Source organism: Glycine soja, chromosome 10 (genome assembly GCF_004193775.1).
Source record: "Glycine soja cultivar W05 chromosome 10, ASM419377v2, whole genome shotgun sequence".
NCBI classification, from domain to species: Eukaryota; Viridiplantae; Streptophyta; class Magnoliopsida; order Fabales; family Fabaceae; genus Glycine; species Glycine soja.
The window spans coordinates 31,715,554-31,734,886 of NC_041011.1; the positions used below are offsets into that span (position 1 = coordinate 31,715,554).

General features: G+C 30.1%; 1 protein-coding gene and 2 long non-coding RNA genes across 6 annotated transcripts; 2 read left to right on the forward strand and 1 right to left on the reverse strand.

The window, feature by feature from the left end:
* The first annotated feature begins 3,012 nt into the window (after positions 1-3,012).
* Positions 3,013-7,392, forward strand: LOC114369445. Of its 4 annotated transcripts, none has more exons than XR_003657632.1 (5): positions 3,013-3,432; positions 3,680-3,791; positions 3,930-4,005; positions 4,952-5,072; positions 6,925-7,392. It is a non-coding gene; the product is annotated as an uncharacterized LOC114369445 (long non-coding RNA). The 4 variants fall into 4 exon arrangements; XR_003657629.1 differs by having other exon boundaries at positions 3,013-3,270; XR_003657630.1 differs by having other exon boundaries at positions 3,013-3,270; positions 3,934-4,005.
* A 157-nt stretch (positions 7,393-7,549) lies between these two features.
* Positions 7,550-10,486, forward strand: LOC114369929. Its single transcript, XR_003657738.1, has 3 exons — positions 7,550-9,944; positions 10,026-10,124; positions 10,215-10,486. It is a non-coding gene; the product is annotated as an uncharacterized LOC114369929 (long non-coding RNA).
* Positions 10,487-15,314: 4,828 nt separating this feature from the next.
* LOC114369928 (ethylene-responsive transcription factor ERF107-like) lies at positions 15,315-16,316 on the reverse strand. The gene has a single exon (XM_028327210.1). It carries the CDS (start codon positions 16,221-16,223, stop codon positions 15,561-15,563), a length of 663 nt encoding a protein of 220 aa, XP_028183011.1. The 5' UTR covers positions 16,224-16,316; the 3' UTR covers positions 15,315-15,560.
* Between the last annotated feature and the right edge of the window lie 3,017 nt (positions 16,317-19,333).

Here is a 19,333-nt window from a genome sequence, read left to right on the forward strand (position 1 = left end):
CTTCCCTACGCTCTTTACTTTTCCGTTGTGCACTTTTTATTTCCGTTTTACTTTTTTCTAAGTTATTGTTTCTGTTCTTTACTTTCTCATAACTTAGTAGTAAAGCTTAATTAAATCTAGTAACATTAAGAAGGATAAATTTTTAATTAGTCAAGATACGTTTATAATTAATTCAACCCCTCCTTCTTAATTATTTTGAGGCCACTTGTTCCAATACATTAAACATGTAGAACTTATATATTTATTATTTTGCGAGCCTCATTTTCAAATTAGTGAGACCCACATGAATTTAATTAGAGTATACTCCTTGTTGCTTTGTACGTTACCACATTTGGATGAGCAAGTTTGTAACGTGATTCATTTTGCGCATGGAAAATATTGCTTTCTGTGTCTTCTTTTAAAGTTAGTACTAAAAGAATAAAATAAATAATGATAGCACAACCAATATGGTGTGACAATGAATGAGTCTAACTCATATGATTGATAAGGATGTATAAGTGTTATAAATCTTCTGATAGCGTGTTCGATTCCTACAGATAAAAAAAAAAGATTATCTGTTGAGACAATAAGTCAATCCCTTAAATTGATTTCAATACTTTGAGAGATTAATAATTAATCATTGGCTTTTGGCAGAGAGATACATGGTTCACCAAGAATAAATAAATAATAGCACAAATTTAGTTTAGGGAAGCTTCAACCTAAGGCAAGATTTGACTAACAGATATTAATTTTATCAGACAAAACAAATTAACAAAATCAGATATCATTTCCATTCCTTCCTTATCACACAATTCATGGCTTTACAATTTGTCATTGTAATTAACCACCCATGACATTAGCCATCTTAGCCACTTGTGTTGTTCTGTAGCAATAACTGATTTGGAGTTTAAAACGTACGTGACAACAATTCCATCTACACTTGAATAAAGAATTTCAAATTTCATATTGTGTTCTAAATAATACATCTAGACCTTGATACAACACGTAGAATGAAAACATACATAATATATATGCCTTAGATGATAATAAAAGATATCTAAAATGCCAATCACAACTAATAACTTGTCTACCAAGAGATTAACTCAATTGATTGTAGACTCCATGATACATGTATTTTATTTCTATAGATAAATAAAAAAATAATAGCCTTCTTTCTAAAGACATTTTGATTATATGAATATGATGAATCAACTTCAAGGATAGTTAAGAAAACCAAACAACGTGCAGAGGCGTGAAAGTGAAAATAGGCTAAATCAACATTTAAGTTTGACGCATGAAAGTGAAAATAGGCTAAATCAACATTTAAGTTTGATTTGATTTGCTCTTTTTATAAACTTATATGAAAGCAAAGTCAAACTAAAAAAAACCCTATAATAAACTAATACACCCGGCTTAGACAGCAAAAATTACATCCAATATATATAAAATCTTGTGTTTGTATGTCACTAATTCTTACCAACTGATCTATTAGAAGAAACAAAATTCTTCATTTTAACTCGAACTTTCACTTTTTAAACTCCTAAAATGTCACCAAACACTGCCTTAATAATCAATACCTGGAAGTACAAGCATTAAATAGTTTCACAGTTAAAACAACCACCAGTTTCTATCATTTTGCTCTAAGGATAATATATAAGGTGGCCTAAAATAAAATAAATTAAGTTATTCTTTCACATGAATCATGATACATTTGTCTTAATCTAGAATTGATATTTTGAAGTTGCGTCATCATTATTTATTTGAATCCATCCATTGAAAATTAACATGAGAGTATTCATATTAAATTCATCTTATCTATCGATAATTTTAAACATTAATTTATTTAAATAATTTTAATGAATAACTCTATGTCACCAGACATAATCCATCAAGTCTTTACCAAAAAAAAATCTTTACAAAAAAAAAAGAGATAATCCAAACCCGTACGTTAGGATTAATTTGCTTCTTAATTTCTTGAGGTTCCTTCTTTCTTGATCATGTACAACCTTTGTCAAATCACAAAAAGGAGTTGAATGAATTGAAGACCGCCAAGACGCAAATCAAATCAACGAGCTCTTAGGGGACCAATAATTTATGTCCCATTAGCTAGTATTTCATTTTTCCATCACCTCAACATCTATGCCAATGTCTCAAACAACCAAGCGCAGTGAATCAAATTTATTTTTCCAATACATGCAGAGGAAATCATGGAAACCCACTTGCAAGCCCACCATGCTTTGGCCCTTCTTTGATGTTTCCCAGTATATCCCTACATTAATCACCATGACCTCTAGTCAAGGCTGTCACGTTTGTTACGTTATATTAATTGCGAAAACTATAGTATCGTCTCCTAGTTTAACAGTTTCTCCTTGTCACTGTGTGATTCAACATTGTGAGATTATGTAAAATGTATTTTTATTTATGTTTATGTAAAATCGTCTATAACCCAAACAAGCTAAATCATGTTTTAAAAATTATCCTATAACAAGAAATCAGGTTGAACTTTTATAATTTTGAACCAAAACATACTTAAGCCTAACTAGCCTATTCTGTCACTAAATACGTACTTAATATTAAAGTTTTTAGATAGGGTTATTTTATGTATTCAAGTATTTATTTTATATTAATATTTAATTTAAGATTTTTTTTATCTTACCAATATGTCACTATTTTGCTTTGTGTTTATAAATTATTTTTTTTAATATTATTGATGTGACGCATTTTGAATTATATGATAATTTTTTTGTTGATGTGACACCAATATGTCACCATTTTAATTATTTTTAATGAATAAGATCTTTTACCACCACTACTAAAAAAGTTGTATATTACGACTGCGAAACGACAACTGTTCTCAAGAACCCTCTTAGATTTGATTGCGGTGGTAATTTTGTAATATGAATGACTTAACGATGACGGTTATACAAAAACCGTTTTAAAAAGTTGTGTCCAAAGACAGGTTTTTTATAAAACTATAGTCTCTCTTTCCTCTTTCTTTTTTCAATTTAATATTGTTGTACTCTGTCTCTTTCTCTCCTCCAGTTCACTCTCGAGAGAGAAAATTGAAATGACCTCGGGACTCACCGTGCGATTCAGATCTCATCTCCTCTACATTGCCTCCCTCTTCCCTTCCTCCCTTCACTACCACCCTCACATCTCCTCACCGGCGCACTTCTCCCTCCACCGACGCACACGTGCTAGCTCCAGACACGGTGCCTCTAGACCTACGTGCTCAGCTTTGGCAGCCTTGCCGGCTTTGTCATGATCGTTCTCAACAACTTCCAAGACCAGGTCATCTTCTATGTCACCCCAACCAAAGCCTTCGAAAAATACGCCAACAGTCCAACAATGTTGGTTGGTTTCTTGTAGAAGTTAGTCATTTTGAGGTCAAAATCTTATTATTTCACTTGTGAATCAGATGGGAAAATAACTGTTGTTCTTTAACTTCACAAGGTTGGGACATTTACTTTGATCTAGTCTTAGGTTTTCATGGTTTTTTCCTATTAATTTTGTGGTCTATTTTTTTAAAGTTAGAAAGTCATTTATTTAATAATCACATGTTTGATTTTCTTTTGCTTTTGTTGAAACGAGAGAATTTTGTTTTGTGGTTGACCTATCAAAGTTTATTTCATAATACTCATTCTTAATTGGCTCATGTATGTTTATAAGAGATCTATTTCTTATAATTGGTTTTTTGCAGGTATTGATGTCTTGATCTGAGGCGGTAACAAATGAATTTCAACATATTGCTACGGCAGAAGGTGGTTAAACTTATTCAAAGATATCTAAAAGACATTCATAGTTTTGTGGAGGTACTATTCTATGAGTTCATCACTTAAGTTATTTTCTCTGTTCATTGAGTAATTGTGTTGCTTTCCCTCCACCGTTATTACTCATTTTGGGTTAGTGTTTGATATCCTGTGTTGATCTTACCCTTTTTTGGTCACAAGATAGATTGAAACTCCCATACTGTGAAGATCCACACCAGAAAGTGCCCAAGATTATATAATTCCATCAAGAATCTAGGTATTTAGATCTTTTTACCTCTTGCATGAGATTATTCTTTTGCAGTATTTGTTGCTAAACATTATGATCATGAAATTTATCCAATATATTTCAAACCATTGATTATATACAATATTCTAAATGAGTTGGGTTGTTGTCTGTAATAAGGGTGTTCAGTTAGGACAATGTAACATTAGATTTATCTAAAAAAGTTGGTTAGCCTTTTATTTGTCTTGGTTTAAAATCGATTCCAGTTACAATAGAGTAAAGAAGTCAGAATAACATACCTTAAAGATATTGGTCCTGTCAGTACAGTGGGGAAATTTTATTTTAGCTTTTGTAGGACCAAATCCCCCCCCCCCCAACTTTTACTCTAGTCTCAAGGAGTTCATCTCTTCTTTCATCCTCACATGTGATGGTAGAAGTAATGTTGACGACAAACACTTGACAGTGACTCCATGAGTGCAAATTTCCTTCCTGTTTCCAAAAGATGATGCATCATAGGAATATGAAGATGTGCTCCTGCTGGTTTTGCTTTGTTGTTTGCTGTTTGAAATTTGAATGCCAAACAGGCAAACACTCACTTCAAAGAATACCTTCCCCTTTATAATTTCTAAGAAACATTTTTCATACAGTTTTGTTAAATAAAATTCTCTCTATTTTTGTGTGTGTATAATCTTTTAAAATTTATATTAACAGACTCGTACATTATTGAGTCTTATGATTGAGTCTGTATTTGTAGCTTGGCTTCTTTTATGAGAATATGTTATTGTCCCCTATGTAGTGCTTTTTCCTTTTTCTCTTTTAATTTTTTTTCCCTATATTAATATGCATTTTGTTTAAGTGACTTTCATAAACTAAGAATATAGAATGCTTGTTTTTGTAAGCTATACTAAACTTAAAATTGAAACAATTATGATGCAAGTGACTTTTCTTTTTGGATAAAATGCAATTTACATTTTGCCAGATGTTTCCTTGATGAAGATTTAAGAGCTCATAGACAACCTAAGTTCACCCAACTAGATATGGAAATGACCTTTACTCCTTCCGAGGATATGTTAACGCTTAATGAAGAATCGATTAGAAAGGTTAGTCTATACTATCTGTAATCATACCTCTCTAACAGCTTATAAAATGCATATTATTCATTATTTTGAAACTTGGAATTAATAAAAGCATATCATGACTTGAAGTGGAAATTAGGAACAAAGGAATAAGGTATAAATAAAAGGGAATTTCCTTTAGTGATTTGAATTGTCAAATGTCATCATTGAAGATTTAGAAGCATGTATAAATATCAACTGAGAATGCAGACAACTAAAGACAAAATTTAGAGGCAAACACCTCGTTCTTAGATCTTAAAATTTTATTAAATAGCTTTATGAGCCAAATGGTACCTTTTTCTTCTATATAATTCCAAATTTTAACTGGAATATTATCAAAACCAACTACTTTATCATTATACATCACCTTAGGAAGAGCTTTTTTTATTTCTCCAAGTTAAATTTTGTGATAGTAAGCCAAATTTTTTTTATATAGATATTTTATGTTCTTTAATTAAAGCAGTTCCTTAAAGGTTTTTGGTGATGTTCTCTAATTAAAATTATAGATTCACCTTGGCAACTTGTACAACAAAGGTCATCATTTAAAATTAGCGTTGAATATTGAGGTGAAGCTCCAATTTTGATAGGAGGATAACACCAAATGCACTTAAAAAACATCTAAGTTATGTTCTTGTGAAACTCAGGAAAAAGTGGTGATATAAAAACTAGAGAATGATGCTATGATAGCAATAAATCTGTAGAAGTTGGTATGACCTTTTTGTAACCTTTTACTCATGTTTTGTGTTGAGATTTAAAACCTTATATCATTTATTATTATTATTTTTTACTGATGTTGCTATGTGGAGGAGCTATTTTTTAAATGATAAAAGATATGGAGTTTTTTTTTAATTTTATAATTGATTTCATTTGAAGCCTAGATTTTTAACTTTAGTTATAATTTTATAAAGTTATTTAATGATGATCGATAAATTCAAAATTATTTAGAGATTAGTTAATCATGAAGGAGGATAAAATTCAAGGCTTACCATTTGGGTGCATGATCACTAGATTCATATCACTTTCGTGAGTTGTCCAATTTTCACAGCAAATTGTAATTTTTAATTCGGATTCATACAAATGCTTCATGCATCATTCATAATTCATTTAGAGCATGATTTTTTTCTTGCATTAATTCCATTTTATTATGAGGAAGAAAAATTTTATATGTACGTATACATTATGATTTTCTTACTGTCACTCTGGAATCATAGTGGGAGTGACATATATACGTCCAAGTCAACATATGATTAGGTGTTGAGTTACCATTCTTCTCTTGCTAATGACGGAGTGGATTTTTCATGGACTTGGAAAGCCCAGTTGTCGCAGGGCATGACTCTTTGCCCGCTTTGATTACATTGGCCAATCGCAATATGATATGAATTTTTTGTGGTACACACTTATTTTTGGTAAATATTATTTAATTGAAAATTATTAATTAATGTAATAGTTTATCAAAATTATATAGATGTAATTTAATCTTATATATATAATTTATAAAAAAGAATTAGTAATATATTTGATTATACATGTGTGAAGATTAATAGAATTTGTTTTCTTTGGTTTAGCTAGCTTGTAATTTTGTATGTGAAGCAAAAAATTTAGCTTGCTTCAATATTATTGAAATACCTTGATGCACGATACGATAATATCAGAATTTGAAATGTGTTTTTCCGTCCTTGCATTAGATGGTATAATGGCTATCATTTTACACTCAACTGATTTTGTATTTATTTAATTGTTTTTTCAATAAAAAGAATTTATATTCAGTAAAGATTTATGAAATTATTATTGTTATGAAGTATATGCCATTTTTTGTTATTTGTAACTCTTGTTGCAGTCACCCGTAGATGGAAAACCAATGCTTTTAACACCCAAGGAATAAATTCAAATCCAAGTAAGTAAATTAAGCTTTTCTCCATGTTTTTCTTTTATTTTTACCTGGGTGCCTTCTTTTTGCTCGTATTTATATGTGTCATATTTAAAATGTATAGGAGATTATAAGAGTCTTTAAATGTGATTTGCTTTTTAAATAAAATATTTTCTTGTATTAAATACAATATTTTCAAACTGAGGAGCAATTGATCTTTCTTTAACATTTGGAATTTATCACTTATAAAAAGGTCATGTCCTTTATCCTTGCTTCATGTTCCCCCCTTATTACAGATTTTGATGTTCTCTACTCTTGACTCAACTTTCTCCAAATTAGTTTTTAGAAAGCAATTGCAAATAACAATTCAAGACAGCATGGTCTAGTACTCTGCAGTCTACCACTAATGGAATATGACTACTCATTCTTAAAAAAAAATATATTTTAAGACTGTTCTTTAAAAAACCGTCTTAGAATGTAAATATTTTAAGTCGATTTTATAAAAAAAAAAAACGTCTTAAAATCCTCAATATATTTTTTAAAAAAAAAATAAATTCTAAAATGGTTTTTTGAAAAATCGTCTTAGAATGCATATCCTTTTAAGATGGTTTTTAACAACGAACCGTCTTAGAAAAGTATCATTGTAAGACAGTTTTTACCAAAGAACCGTCTTAGAATGATATCTTTTTTTCTAAGACGGTTACTTAAAAACTATCGTAAAAAGTAAAGACTTTTTATAATGTTATCTACGACGAAGGTTAATAATCGTCGTCAAAGGTCTCTTTTAACCGACATAAAAAGCGCTTTGTGTAACAGTGCATATCCATAATTTATACCCGTTTATAAATTTGGAACCCACTTTTTTCCTACGGTTTTTAAGTGGAAAATCCAAAGTTCATATTTGGATCCGAATTTGTTCAAACATCTTCTTCACTCTCTCGATCACTCTAATCCATCAAGGCATCAACCCATCGTTCTTCACTCTGTCAATCCCTCTCAATCAATTGCTGAAAGATGTCTTCCAACTTTTTAGTCTCAAACACCGAGGTTACTACTTCACCAGCTGTCACTGGCTCAATAATTGCGAGACCCCCTCGCCATAATGGAAGAAGAAATAGATCAGAAGCTTGGAATCATTTCAATCAATTAGAGCCAACGTCAGATAAGAGGGCTCAATGCAAGTATTGTGATATCGTGATTAATTATGAGAATGGAACAAGTTCAATGCTTGATCATGTCTCTAGATGTTTGAATAACCCTAATAAATAAACAACCAAGAGGCAAAAAGAAAACTTCATCCTCGACTAATGATGGGATTATTAACTTTCCTTCATATGACAAGTTTAACCAAGATTTGTGTGAAATGGAAATGGTAAAGTTGTTTATTGAAGTTGAACTTCCTTTTCGATTGGTAGAGCATCCAGCTTTTAGGAGGTATTCGTATACTTTACAGCCAAAATTTAATATATGGCCACGTTATACCCTATCTCGTAAAATTGTAATATTGTGGAATACAATGAACAAAAAGTTGAAGTATTTTCTTTTGCAACATTGTCGAAGAGTTTGTCTCACTACTAATGCATGGACATCACCTCAAAATGTAAGCTACATGTGTTTGACAACTCACTTCATAGATAACAATTGGAAGTTGCATAAAAAGATTTTGGGTTTTCGCCAGGTAAGAAGCCATACAGGAGAAGCCATGCAAAATTTGTTAAGTCATGCTTGAATGAATGGGGGTTGAATCATGTTCTGAGCTTGATAGTTGATAATGCGTCATCAAATGACATAGGAATTCAACTCTTGAAGAAAAGGCTATTGCTTTGGAATAACTTAGTTTAGAAAGGATATCATATTCATATGTGTTGTTGTGCGTGTATCTTGAACTTGATTGTGAATAGTGGAATAAACGAGATTGACAACTTTGTTTTAAGAATTCGTGCTGCAATGAAATATATAAGATCATCTCCATCAAGACTAATAAGCTTGATAGAATGTGCTGAACGAAAAAACATTGACTATAAGGGTCACATTTGCTTGGATGTTGAAACAAGGTGGAATTCCACCTATTTGGTGTTAGATGCTACTTTGAAGCATAGGAAGGCATTTTCGGAGTTTGAGTTTCATGATAGAAAATATGCTAACGAGTTAGGAAAAGGGATAGGTCTGCCTTCCTATGAAGATTAGGAATATGTTGAGGCTATTCTACCCTTGAGCATTTTCTATAAAGTCACTTTGCGCATCTCAGGTACCTCTTATGTTACTATTAACATATACATGTTAGAGGTGGTGGGTTTTTAGCATGGGATTAACAATTTTCTTAACTACAACATTTACACATAAGATGGCTAAAAATATGAAAGAAAAATATCAGAAATATTGTGGTGATCCTAACAAGTTGAACATATTGTTGCTAATTGTTGTTGTGTTAGCTCCGAGGTCTAAAGTAAAATATATTAATTGGGCAATTGATCAACTTTTTGATGTGGACAAGGCACATGGGTCTAAGTCAAGGCTAAAGTCTTCTTTGAAATCATTGTTAAATGAGAATAATGGTCATAAAGAGGGGACTCAAGATGACACACAACAAGCACATATAAATGTACCTAGTTACAAGAAAGATCCATATAGTTGGAATCTATTTTTGCAAACATCAGGACTAACCTCATCAAACAAATCCGAGCTTCAAAAGAATTAAGATGAAGAGATTGATACAAGTGAAAATTTGAATATTCTTGATTGGTGGAAAGTTAATTCATGTTGATTTCCAATCCTTTCAAACATAGCACGAGAGCTATTCGCTATGCCTGTTTCTACAGTAGCATCCGAGTCTGCATTTAGCACAGGTGGAAGGATGCATGATCCGTTTCGTAGTTCTCTATCACATGAAAAGGTGGAGACCTTTATCTGTACACAAGATTAGCTCAAAGATACACCTTAAGCACCATTGTTAGACTTCGATTTGAAAGAGCTTCAAAGTTTTGACAAAGGTATATTGTTTTCCAATTTTGTAGTAATATTATAATTAAAATATTTATTGAGTAACAAAAGGTTTTTTTGGTTTTTTATAGAGTTGGTTTCTCAACAAGATGTTGTTGGTTCAACTACTATTTATCTTGAAGATTAGTGTTTAAGATTAGTACTAATTCCTACACTCCACAACTGGCAAGGTATTTTAATGTTACACTTTGCATGTGAATTTTGTTTTGTTTTGTTTTGGATTTTTGTGTATAAATTGTGGATTTTGGTTTTGGGCATAGGTAGTGTTGAGGTTGGTGAAAGGCAAACATTCTATTGTTGGTTGCGTAGGATACATCTGAGTGAAGTTGATGAGCCATTTGATGGATGGATGGATGGACTCTTAGATTTTGATGTTGCTTTTAAAATTTTAGAAATATAGTTTCAGTATTTTTTACAGAATGATACTCTGAACAATGGAGATTAGATGGATGAATTTTTTCAAATCACATTTGGTTTGATTTTCTACCTTAAGGATATGTAGGTGCTATTGTGCATCAACCTTCATCCTTCAGATTGTTTGTTGTTTTAAGAGTTTATATTACATTTTATTTTAGTAACTTGAGTGTGATTATTATAGAACTTGGTCAAGTTCAAGTGTATAATTAATTCCTTTTAGTGGTCTTTTAATTAACACATTTGGTATTTGAAGTAATTCTTATCAAGTTCAAGTGGATAAGTATTAAGTTTTCACTTTTTAGCTTATAATTACTAAGTAAAAAAATCCTATAGCATTTAAGTGGATATAGATTGGATATGACCAAATCCATATTCACTTAAATAGATTGGATTTTGAATCCAAATTATTTTAAAAAAAATATGGATATAGATTTAAGATGCAATCCATTTAAGTAGATTTGGATTGGATATGAATTGGAAAAATGCAATTTATGCCAACCCCTACATGTAGACATTGTCATTTATGGGGTGGTCTATAATCATGCTCTTGGGTCACATATTATTTGGACTAAAATTAGGACTTTTACTTTCTACATCTCCTTTTATGCTTCATGCACCCCCTAAAGGGCCTGAACAGACACAAATACCTTTGTCTATCCTAAGCAAGCCTCGCCTCCACCCAATACCACCATCGATCCAAACACCATTACAACAACCATCTTCCACCACTGTCAAACCAACCTAACGCAAGAAAGAAAGCATAGAGTTGCAGATGGAGTCAAGAACGAAAGAGAGATTTAAAAATTGATCCTATTCCAAGAAGACATTTATGGAATACATTGATTTTTTTATACTTCTAAAAAGATATTTCTGGAAGAATAAAATCATATTTATAGAAAGGTCTTTCTGAAAGTATAAAAATATAGTTATAAAATATACTAATTTAATTTTTTATACTTTTGGAAAGGTCTTTCTAGAAGTATAAAAATATAATTTCAAAAAGATTTTTCTATAAGTATAAAAAAAATAGTGTATTCCATAAAGAACTTTATGGAATTATATTTTTGTACTTCCGAAAAGGTCATTCCCGAATACACTTATGTTTTTGTACTTCTGGAAAGGCCTTTCTAGAATTATGTTTTTATACTTTTGGAAAGGATATTCCGGAAGTATAAAACAAATTAGTATATTCTAGAAAAGTCTTTCCATAATAGGATCAAGTTTTACAACTCTCTTTCGTTCTCGATTCAATTTACGTCATTTTTTGCATTAGGGTTGTCGGCGATTGTGTTAGGTGGTTGTCGAAGTGGTGTTTGGGTTCACAGTGGTATTAGGTGGAGGCAAGGCTTGCCTAGGAGAGGGAGAGATATTTGTTTATCTTTTCATGTATTTCATGGGTGCATGAAACAAAAAAGAGAGACGCAAGAAGTAAAATCCATGAAACGGCCACTAATTTGATTAATTATTTATTAAAACATTTGTGTTTTTTTTAAATGTGTTATAGATCTCTCAATCTTCAATCAAAGTTGATCTTAATCTTTTTCCTTATATTTTAAAAATGAAATTTTTGGTCATCATGCCTTTTTTTTATAATCGGTGAGTTTCATCATTTTTTTAGAAACTTAAGATACTAAGATCAGAGACAAAATTTATAAAAATACTTAAATTAAAATCATTTTTTTTAAAATATAGAAATCAAGTCTAATTGTGACAAAAAATTAAAAATTTAAAATACATTTTACTTATTTTTATTTCGTTAATTAAGTTTTAAGTTCCTTCACTTCTACTAACTATATACCAGTCCTACGTATGAAAGAGAATAGTAACATGGTATATTTTTAATTTTGTGTTTAAGATTACTGCTACACATGTTCACCTAATACTTAGTACCAATGTTCCTAAAAAAATTTGGTAAGATTTAAAAAATATCATCAAACATAAATAAAGGTTACTAATATGTTTTTTGATATTTTATTAAATATTATGTATAGGTTATACACAACATTTAATAATATATCGTGAAAATATATTAATAATATTTATTCATGTTTAATGATATTTTTTAAATGTTATTAAAAAAAATTTAACAACATGTACTAAGTGTTGAAAAAATATTTCTAAAGATTAGACATAATAGTAAATCGTGATATTAAGAATTTGAGTAACTACTAAAAAAAAGAATTTTAGTAACTAGTACAATATCTGCAATTATGATTGAGTACATATATATGTATGTGATAATTTACTGGAATATTTTGTACTGTGTTTTCTTTTATCCTGAATTTTTTTTTTCTCAAGAACACAAACGGTGCTCAGCAATCAGCATTGTAATATCAGATCAAAATAACTAAAATGTCAGCAACCATATACATACAATCAGTAAATATTTCCGAGTTTGGATAGTTATTAAGTTTGGATAAGTTAAAGTATCGTTTAAACCCTTTTTTTAAAATATATCAAGTCCTTTTCAAAAAAAAAAAAATCAAGTCTAATCTCTAAAATTTAAATTTGTCAAAATTAACTTAAGATAAACAACAAAACAACCTTTGTTTTAGTCTCAAATATAAGCAAATAAATTACCAATATCTTATTTAATAAAATATCTCTAAAATACCTTCTACTTAATAAGGTTAAACACTTTTTTTATATTTTATATCAAATTTAAATGAATAATGGTTTAAGAAAAATGTTTAATTTTTTTATTGGGACTCACACGCTTTTAATAAAAATAACTGATTTTTTAATTAATGTAAAATATATTTTTTCTTCTTATAATCAAGATCGGAGTAAGTGTTAAGATTTGAAATCAAAGTACAACTTTGCCACATGTCTTGGTTATCTTTGTTGCATGTAGAAAGGCTATAAATTGAAGATTTGAAGAAAGATAAAGATATATGCCACTTCCCCATATATCGAAAAAACATAAAGATATATGCCACGTTAAGTGAAAGATAATCCAGCCAAATGCTTCCATATATGGTACCCACAATAATTAATAAATAAAAAAATGAGGTTCCCTTTCCCTTCTGCATGAGTTGCAAAGGCTACAAGATGCTTCTATATGATCCTTGTTGGATGATTCCCCTCTTTAACAAGTCACATTTTATAAGGAAAATGTCCATTACGTGTTCCCAAAAAAAAAAAAAAAAAACTTGACGGAAAGATATGTGAGAGACCACTTTATCAGTTTTTACTCCCTATACTTTGTAATAAATACGATTAAAGTCTTTCTACCTACGTATTAATTAATGAATATGATATTCAAACTTTTTAAAAAAATGCAGAATTAGTATTTTTAACTTTAGAAAACCTAATGAATTTTTAGAGAGAAATGACTAAACTTTGTATTTTCTTTTAAAGTTTAAGTATTGAAAAATAATATAAAGGTTTAGAAACTTTGATCGCATTTGACCGGAAGTATAAAAACTAAAATCTCATCTTTCCCTTATTATTTTACAGCTGTTTTTAAAAAGTATAATGTTAAGCTACAAAATCAATCAAGTGTTTATTGAATAAATTTATATACTTACGCTATAAATATAATCATAAAACATATTGATATAAGATAGAAAAGGCTTATTTTTAATTACTTTATGTTGTCTAATTTTAAATTTTAGGTGTGGTACATCCTAACCAAGACTAATTTTTTTAAGACGTAAAAATCATTAAAATAGTTTTATCTTTTTCAAGAAAGTATTATCCATTTATAATTCCAAATCAATACTCATTAATTTCAATTTTATTTACTCTGGTACATTGGATAATAATATTTAAAAGAGGAGGGTTATCAGAACATTATTTTCAATACACTGTATTAGTCTGATTCTTTATTTAAATTTTTGTGAAGCACGAATTGATCTGACATTAAAAAAATGCATCAGAAAGAGTGTATTGATAGCATTTTTACAGTTAAAATAGTGCCATTACATTTAATTTTCTTCTTCTTTCCGGTGAAACAGTAAGCAGATACTTCAAAGCAGTACTGAACTCCGTATACAATTTGCAAATTGCACTGACAAGAAGCAGAGAAATGGTACAAGGCCCAATTTATGAACCCTGCGGTAATTATTCCTTTAGGTTTCTTCTATCTACTTGAATTGTTATCTCTTTCTACGTAGTGGATGTATATTATATTATGTTATCGGAATGAATGGTAGAATCAGCCAACAAAAGTGAAGGTGAATTGAAAAGAATTTATAATTTTCCTTAGAAGATAGAAAATAAACAATTTAGAAGATGTTTGGTTCATTTTATTGTGTATTTTCATTCAAGAATTTATTAATGAATTTAATTTTCATGCATTACCGTTATAAATTTTTTGCACTATTAATCACTCACAAATAATTTTTGAGATATTTATTATAAAATCTTACACACTTATTATATATAACAATATGTAAATTGACATAAATATTGGTGTGAGCTAACAAAACTAAAGATGAACTCAACAAACTTATGATATATAACATGCAACAGATAATTACATAATAGACATTTTACATTAGTTTTGTGAGTATATTTATGATACGAATTTGTCTAACTTGCTCGAGTAAAAATGGGGTGGACCAACTTCATTCTAAATGATTGGAGTAACTAAATTTTTTTTACCAACTTGAAGTACAGAAAAGAATTGTACCAATCATCTATTATAGGGAAAATTTAATGCATTTTTACTCGATGTAAATTACACAAGCTTCTAGTATGTTATAAGAATGAAAACTAGTATTAGCCGACAAAAGTGAAGGTGAACTGAAAAGAATTTGCATGTTTCCCTCAAAAACAGAGACAAACAACAAAAAAGAAAATGTGTTTGTTCATTTTATTCAGTGTATCTTCAAACATAAATTGATTATCTTCAGTGAAAATAATGTTTTATCAGATTATTTGATCTCCTAATCAAATTTTGGATTAGTCAGAAAAAAAATTTTCTGATAAATTGAAGGTTAAAAAAAAACATAAACTGATTAATATTTTTCTAAAACTCCTAAAAGTTAGTAAAACTTTCATAACATACTTTGCATAGATTCATATAGACATTTCACATTAGCATTGTTTCTATGTACAGACTTTCACAGGCATATTAATTATTTTCCTAGGTAAGTAACAAACTTAATGCTAGCCACACAACTAATTAAGCTAACTCTAATATTCTTCTCACTTTCTCATGAAACACCATGATGAACTTGAACTTATGGAAGCTCGAATTCATGATCATGGTTCTGATCTCTTCTCCTTTTCCTGCCACAACTGTTATTAGGTTTAGGATCAGACTCTCCAGCCTCAAGAGGGAAGTTCAGAATGGCCTTCTGACCCCTCATCTTGAAAGCAGCACAATCGTAGGCCTTAGCAGCATCAATTTCACTGTCAAATGTTCCAAGCCAAACCCTTGTCCCTTTCCTTGTAGGGTCACGGATTTCAGCAGCAAATTTCCCCCATGGCCTTCTCCTAACTCCCCTATAACGCTTTGCCTCATCATAATGTTCTGACTTTTTCATTGTTGGCTTCTCTTCTGATGATGATGACACCATTGGTTGTTCTTCAGGAGAATTAATATTGCATTTCTTTATAACCTCCTTTGAAGGGATCACCATGGTGGTGGTGTTGTCTGAATCAATTACAAACTTCATGTCTGCCACCAAATCATAGCCTTCAAGGAATGTGAAGAAGTTGCTGCTTGTGTTGTTATCTAAGATATATGAGGTGAAATCAAATTCTGGTGATGAGGGGGGTTCAAGTTTCACAGGATGATGATGGAGATTGGAGACAAAGGAGGAGGAGTCTGAGATGATGTTTTCACCAAAGAGGTGTTGGCGTATGAGATCCAAGTTTGAAGTTTTTTCTGCTGTTGTCATCTTTAAGGAGTGATGAAAAAAATGTGAGGTGGTTATATTGGGATTGAAAAATGGTTAGTGGCTAAGGCGGATATTTATATATGCCTGTTTGTCAAGGGCAAAGGGTCACACCACAGCATCAAAGTCTTGGCTCAAGTTGCTGGAGTCAATTAACAGGTCATCTTATGATATAAATGCAATCTGGTGTTCTAGCATGCTTCTCTGACCTTAGAATTTGGGGAAACCTTCAAATTGGATTTTTTTTTTTTTAAAAAAAAAGATACTAGCAAGGTAGAATTTTCGATAGAATATGGGTATGTTTGAAAATTTGTTCAGTTTAGTTCAATGCCAATGACTAGTATAGACACATGAGTTTGGCTCTAAAATTCATTGAAAATTAGAAAATGATTGAAATAAACACATTCTTAATAGTGTGCTTGGCTTAAGGCTTGAACTCATTAAAATCGGTTCATTTCAATCCACCTAGAAAGAAGATATTCCGGTTGCGCTCATTGGGAAATGTCACAACTAATATCTAAACAAACTCTAAGAGTCTAAAGTATGTTTGTGTTATTATTCCGAAGTCTTGACCGTATGTTTGTAAAAGAATATATTTTATGGTCACCTATACATTAAAATTGCATCGAAATGACCATCACAACAATTTAGTACATATGTTTGGATTAAAATTTATAAAATCAATACTTTTAAAAGTAATCAAACATATCATGAAACTGGATTTACTCTCCAATATGTTTGGCACCCAAAAATACCTTTTGAATAATTAATCAACTTATCCTTAAATGACAACTCATACATATAGAAAGTTATTTACATAAGTCTTAGATGTCTAAGTTTTCTTTACTCTTTGTATCTTATTTTTATAATTACCCTTAAAAGTTTTGATAACATTTAGCTAAAACTAAGGGTAATTATAAAAATAAAATACAAAGAGTAAAGAAAACTTAGACATCTAAGACTCGATATATATGTAAACAACTTAGTATATGTTTGAGTTGTCATTTAAGGGTAAGTTGATTAACTATTCAAAAGGTATTTTTAGTTGAACATATTGTTGGAGAGTAAATGCAGTTTCATGATATGTTTGATTACTTTTAAAATTACGTTTGCATATTAAAATTTTGTCAAAAAACTCAATTTTGTAGACATAAAACTTGAGTTGATTTTGTAAATTTTAATCCACACATGTACTAAATTGTTGTGATGGTCATTTCGATATAGTTTTAATGTATAGGCGATCACAAAATATATCCTTTTACAAACATACGATCAAGACTTTGAAATAATAATACAAATATACTTTAGACTCTTAGAGTTTGTTTAAATATTAGTTGTTGTGGCATTCCCCAATGAGTACAAACGGAATACCTTCTTTCTAGGTGGATTGAAATGAATGGATTTTAGTGAGTTCAAACCTTAACCCAAACACACTATTAAGAATGTGTTTATTTCAATCATTTTTTAATTATCAATAAACTTTAGAGTCAAACTCATGTGTCTATACTAGTCATTGGCATTGAACTAAACCTAACATTTTCAAACATACCCTTATTCTATCAAAAACTCTACCTTGCTAGTATTTTATTTTTAAAAAAAATCTAATTTGAAGGTTTCCCCAAAATTCTAAGGTCAGAGAAACATGCTAGAACACCAGATTGCATTTATATATATTTTACCTTTTGTACCTTATTTTATAATTACCCTTATGTTTAGTTGAATTTCATCAAAACCCTAAGAATCTAAGTTGTTGGCATATAGATATTGAGTCTTAGATGTTTAAGTGGTTTTTACCTTTTGTATCTTATTTTACAATTACCCTTATGTTTAGCTGAATTTTATCAAATAATGTTTATTTAGTATCTGACAAAACATACAAAAGGGTCCCACATTCCGTTGTGAGACACATCAGAATTGATGGTGCATGTAGTTACAAATCAAGTAGAGAGAACGGAGCCTCCTTTAATTTACCCGGTTATATATTGGTAGTAGTGAGCTGTTTGTGGACACTGCATCATCTTCTTATCCAAATTGCAATGTCACACTCTTATGGGGTGTGCCCACAACAAGGAAGAGACACAATCTTTAATTGCATCTTTCTCTTGTGGTCCTTGGCATATTCTGATGCCTTCTGCTGTTTGTTTACTAGGAATCAATGGACATGGACCATGAGGGACGAAGAAAAAATTATGCAACTTGTAATGTCGAAAAAATTATTAAGTGTTTTAGGACCGTTATTTATGATTTCAATTAATAATCATGAAAGATATATTCATTAAATTAAATATATATTTAGTAATTATCTAATAAGAAATAATTGTGTTATTTTTTAATTTAAGAAATTAACTTTAATTAATTTAAAATATTAAATTATCTATATGTCACATAATTATTAATCATAATTATAAATAACATGAAGATCTTAGACCATATAATAATTTCTCCAATATTAAGCCCTCAAAAAGAGTTGCTTTTGAGTTTTGGCTAGTATCCTACCTTCTACAAGGTGAGTGTGTGCATTGCAAGCTAGCTATAACTGTTTTTTGTTTTACTAGCTAGTAGATGGGACCCTATTCCTCAACTTGTACCAAAACCATTAGCGCCATGAATTTTGATACCCTTAACGTCTCACATCAAATCAAAGAACCCTAGTTCATTAATTGATAACACTACTTGACCAAGTAGCTTACCAAACCCAACAATGAAGAATAGAGATGGAAGGGACTACTTCGTTGAAAACTAATGTAGCTAGTTTGTGCAAGAGTATATATTAATCTTTGAGGAGGGATTCGTTGAACTTGATTACTTCTTATGATTACTGAATGTAACCGTCGATTTATCTGAAAATAGAATTTTCTGAGCAATAATTTCATTTACAATATATCCATCGATGGAGTGTTTTTTTTTTTTTTTTTGGAAAATGTTTGATAGATACTTTTTATGCAATCCCGGAGTGATAAGATTAATTTGATGGTAAAATAAGAAAAAAAAAAGTGTGTTCAATTCTTTCTACTAATAATTAACAATTAATATTTTTTTATCTAATATATATATATATATATATATATATATATATATATATATATATATTCTAGTGTGTATCAAATAATTAC